This window comes from Henckelia pumila, chromosome 1 (assembly GCF_033568475.1).
Source record: "Henckelia pumila isolate YLH828 chromosome 1, ASM3356847v2, whole genome shotgun sequence".
Taxonomy (NCBI): Eukaryota; Viridiplantae; Streptophyta; class Magnoliopsida; order Lamiales; family Gesneriaceae; genus Henckelia; species Henckelia pumila.
Genome location: NC_133120.1, coordinates 15,959,738 through 15,963,527, shown reverse-complemented (window position 1 = coordinate 15,963,527; position 3,790 = coordinate 15,959,738). Strand labels below are relative to the sequence as shown.

Here is a 3,790-nt window from a genome sequence, read left to right as displayed (position 1 = left end):
AAACTCCTTTTTATTATTCTGTCTAGATTAAGCTAAATAATTAATTGTTGAGAATTGACTACAGTTCCTGTGGAATCGATACTTGAACTCATTGTCCACTTACTATAACTTGACCTGGTACGCTTGCCAGTAATTATTTTTAATACCGAATTAAGCGGTCATAGAGCTACTCGGTAAGCTCGAGTCCCAACTTTCTCTAGGATCTCGAAAGGTCCTATATATCTTGGACTCAATTTACCTCTCTTTCCAAATCTCATAACACCCTTCCATGGTGACACCTTCAAAAATACATATATGGTCACCTACTTCAAACTTCAAATCTCTACGCCGCTGATCGACATAAATTTTCTGTCGACTTTGAGCTGTCAACATTCTGTCCCTGATCTTGGCTATCAAATCCACTGTCTGAGTCACTATCTCTGGTCCCAAAAAAGCTCTCTCTCCAACTTCATCCCAATGTAGTGGAGTCCTACATCTTCTCCCATACAATTCCTCATAAGGAGTCATGCCAATAGTTGCTTGATAACTATTGTTGTATGTGAACTCCACTAATGGCAATTTTGATTCCCAATTACCTCCATAGTCGATCATGCAAGCCCTCAACATGTCTTCGAGTATCTGGATTACTCGTTCTCATTGACCATCTGTTTGAGGATGGAATGTTGTGCTGAAAGCTAACTTCGTTCCCAAACCTCGGTGTAAACTTCCCCTAAAATTCGAGGTGAACTTAGGATCTCTGTCAGACACTATTCTAGCTGGAACTCCATGCAATCTGACAATTTCCCGAATGTACAGCTCTGCATACTGATTCATCGAGAAATTATTCCTGACTGGAAGAAAATGAGCTGACTTCATTAATCTGTCAACTATCACCCAAATCGAGTTCATCTTTCGCGGTGTAACTGGCAATCCTACCACAAAATCCATAGTAACGTCTTCCCACTTCCATGTGGGTATAGGTAACGGTTTCAGAAGTTCTGCTGGCTCTGATGATCAATCTTCACATGTTGTCAAGTCAAGCATTCACTCACATATCTAACGATGTCCTTCTTCATACCTGGCAACCAACATAAGGATTGTAGGTCCTTATACATCTTCGTACTCCTTGGATGAAAGGAATACGGAACAGTGTGGGCTTCAGTCATCACCTCTATTCTCAGTGATTCTACTGCTGGCACCCACATTCTACCTTTGTGAAGAACAATTCCATCTTTGACAGTATACAATGTACCACCCTTAGCTTCATCTTTATTCCTCCACAACGTCAACTGTTCATCAGAAGCTTGTCCTGCTCGAATTCTATCAAGCAAACTAGGTACAACTGTTAAAGCTGATAGAGTGCATACCTCCATTGGTTCGAATACCTCCAAACTCATCCACTCAAAATCGGCAATTAACTCTTGCTGGATTGTCAATTGGTTCAAAGTCGCAGACTTGCGAGTCAATGTGTCTGCTAGTACATTATCCTTACATGGATGATAGCTAATGTCATAGTCGTATTCCTTCATCAATTCCAACCATCACATATGTCTCATATTCAACTTCTTCTGAGTGAAGAAGTACTTCAGGCTCTTGTGGTCGGTGAAAATCTGGCATTTCTCACCATACAAAATAGTGTCTCCACAGCTTCAAATCAAATACAACTGCAGCCAACTCAAGATCATGAGTCGGGTAGTTTTTCTCATGGACCTTCAGCTGCCGAGATGCATAAGCTATTACTTTATCATCCTACATCAAAATAGCCCCTAATCCACTCTTAGAAGCATCGGTATAAACCACAAAACGACATGTGCCTTCTGGAATTGTTAGTACTGGCACTGACATTAATCTTTCCCTCAATTCTGCAAAGCTCTTCTCACACTGTTCTGACCACACAAACTTCACACCTTTCCGATTTAAAGAATTCAATGGTAGAACTATCTTGGAAAAATCTTGAATAAATCTTCGGTAGTAACCAGCTAAGCCCAAGAAACTCCGTATTTCTGTAGAATTCTTCGGAGTAACCCAATTTCGAACTGCTTTCATTTAGACGGATCCACCTTTGATTCCCCTAGCTGAAACTATATGACCCAAAAATGCAATTTGCTCAAGAAAAATTCACACTTGCTGAAATTAGCACACAACTGCTTTTATTTCAAATTCTGCAACACTGTAGACAAGTGCTGACGATGATCCTTCGGACTGCGAGAGTAGATCAATATTTCATCTATGAAAACTATGACAAGCTGATCCAGGAAAGGTTGAAACGGGTTCATCAAGTCCATGAACATTGGTGGTGCATTGGTCAACCCAAACGGCATTACTAAGAACTCGTAGTGGCCATAACGAGTCCTGAATATTGTCTTCTGCACGTCTTCATCTTTCACCTTCAGCTGATGGTAGCCAGATCGCAGATCGATTTTTTAGAACACCACCGCCCCTTGAAATTGGTCGAACAGATCATCTATTCTTGGCAAGGGATATATGTTCTTCACTATAACTTGTTTCAGCTCCCTGTAGTAAATGCACAACCTCATTGACCCATCTTTCTTCTTAACAAACAACACTGGTGCACCCCATGGCGATACACTCGGTCTGATGAACCCCTTATCCAGCAACTCTTGCAACTGATCCTTCAACTCCTTCATCTCTGTCGGTGCTAACCTGTACGGTGCCTTAGAAGCTGGCTTGGTTCCAGGCAACAATTCGATCCCAATTTCGAATTCACTGACCGGAGTCAATCCCTCAACATCATCGGGAAAAACTTCTGGAAAATCTTTCACTACTTCCACCTCTTCAAGTTTCGGTCGCTGCGCCTCCTGATCCCCAGTTAGGATTGCTAGAAAGCCTGTACACCCATTACTCAATAATTGCCAAGTTGTTACTCCTGAAATCATACCTGGTGTGTTCTTCTTAGATGTAGCATGGAACACAAAGGGTTTTTCGTTTTGAATTTTTAAAGAGACTGTCCTCCGCTTGCAGTCGATAATAGCCTCATGCTGAGCCAACCAGTCCATTCCGAAAATTGCATCGAAATCCACCATCTCCAAAACAATAAAATCTGCACACAACTCTAGACTCTTCATCTGAATCTTACAATTTCTTACCACCCTACTACTTTTTAATTCTCTCCTGAGGGTAATGACACACAAAACCCCAAAATATATTCATCCGGCAAGATCCTCAATTCATCATAAAACTAACAGACATAAAAGAGTGAGTAGCTCATGTCGTCCAACATGTCCACATGCTTAATCACGTTTTAAACATATTGTAACATACTTGAAATATGCATAACTCATAAATCTTAAATACTATCATGCATTCTTAAACAATCCATAACATAAAAACTTACAGACATGAAGACGAAGAATACGGTCGTGGCGAGTATGCATGCGTGCGACAAACTCAGAGAGAACTGCTCTTATACCAAGCTGTAACGTCCCAATTTTTAAATCGGAGCATTACTCAACATACATACTTAAAAGTTTGGGGAAAATAAAAACTTTGCGGGAGCATCATCTTTTTTATTAAATAAGAGTGTTAAAAGTGCACAAAATAATGTAAATAACATTCAAAGACTTTTTCAAACATGACCATCAAAGAAATAATCAAACTTGTTTTTCCATCAAAATGTAAAATTTTCTAAACAACTCTCATCCATAAGCCTCGCACTCATGCATCGCCCGCTGGACCGACCCTCGGCTCCTTTTCATGTCCGTCCACATAGTCATCAATGAATGCATCAACATCATCGTTACATGCGCCATTCAAGTATAGTGAGTCTAAAGACTCAGCAAGAAATGCATAA

General features: G+C 40.4%; 1 protein-coding gene across 1 annotated transcript; it reads right to left on the bottom strand.

The window, feature by feature from the left end:
* Positions 1-2,402: 2,402 nt before the first annotated feature.
* On the bottom strand, positions 2,403-3,023 carry LOC140859973 (uncharacterized). Its single transcript, XM_073262675.1, has 3 exons — positions 2,879-3,023; positions 2,584-2,827; positions 2,403-2,493 (listed from the first exon to the last, which is right to left on the bottom strand). Exons 1-3 carry the CDS (start codon positions 3,021-3,023, stop codon positions 2,403-2,405), a joined length of 480 nt encoding a protein of 159 aa, XP_073118776.1.
* Between the last annotated feature and the right edge of the window lie 767 nt (positions 3,024-3,790).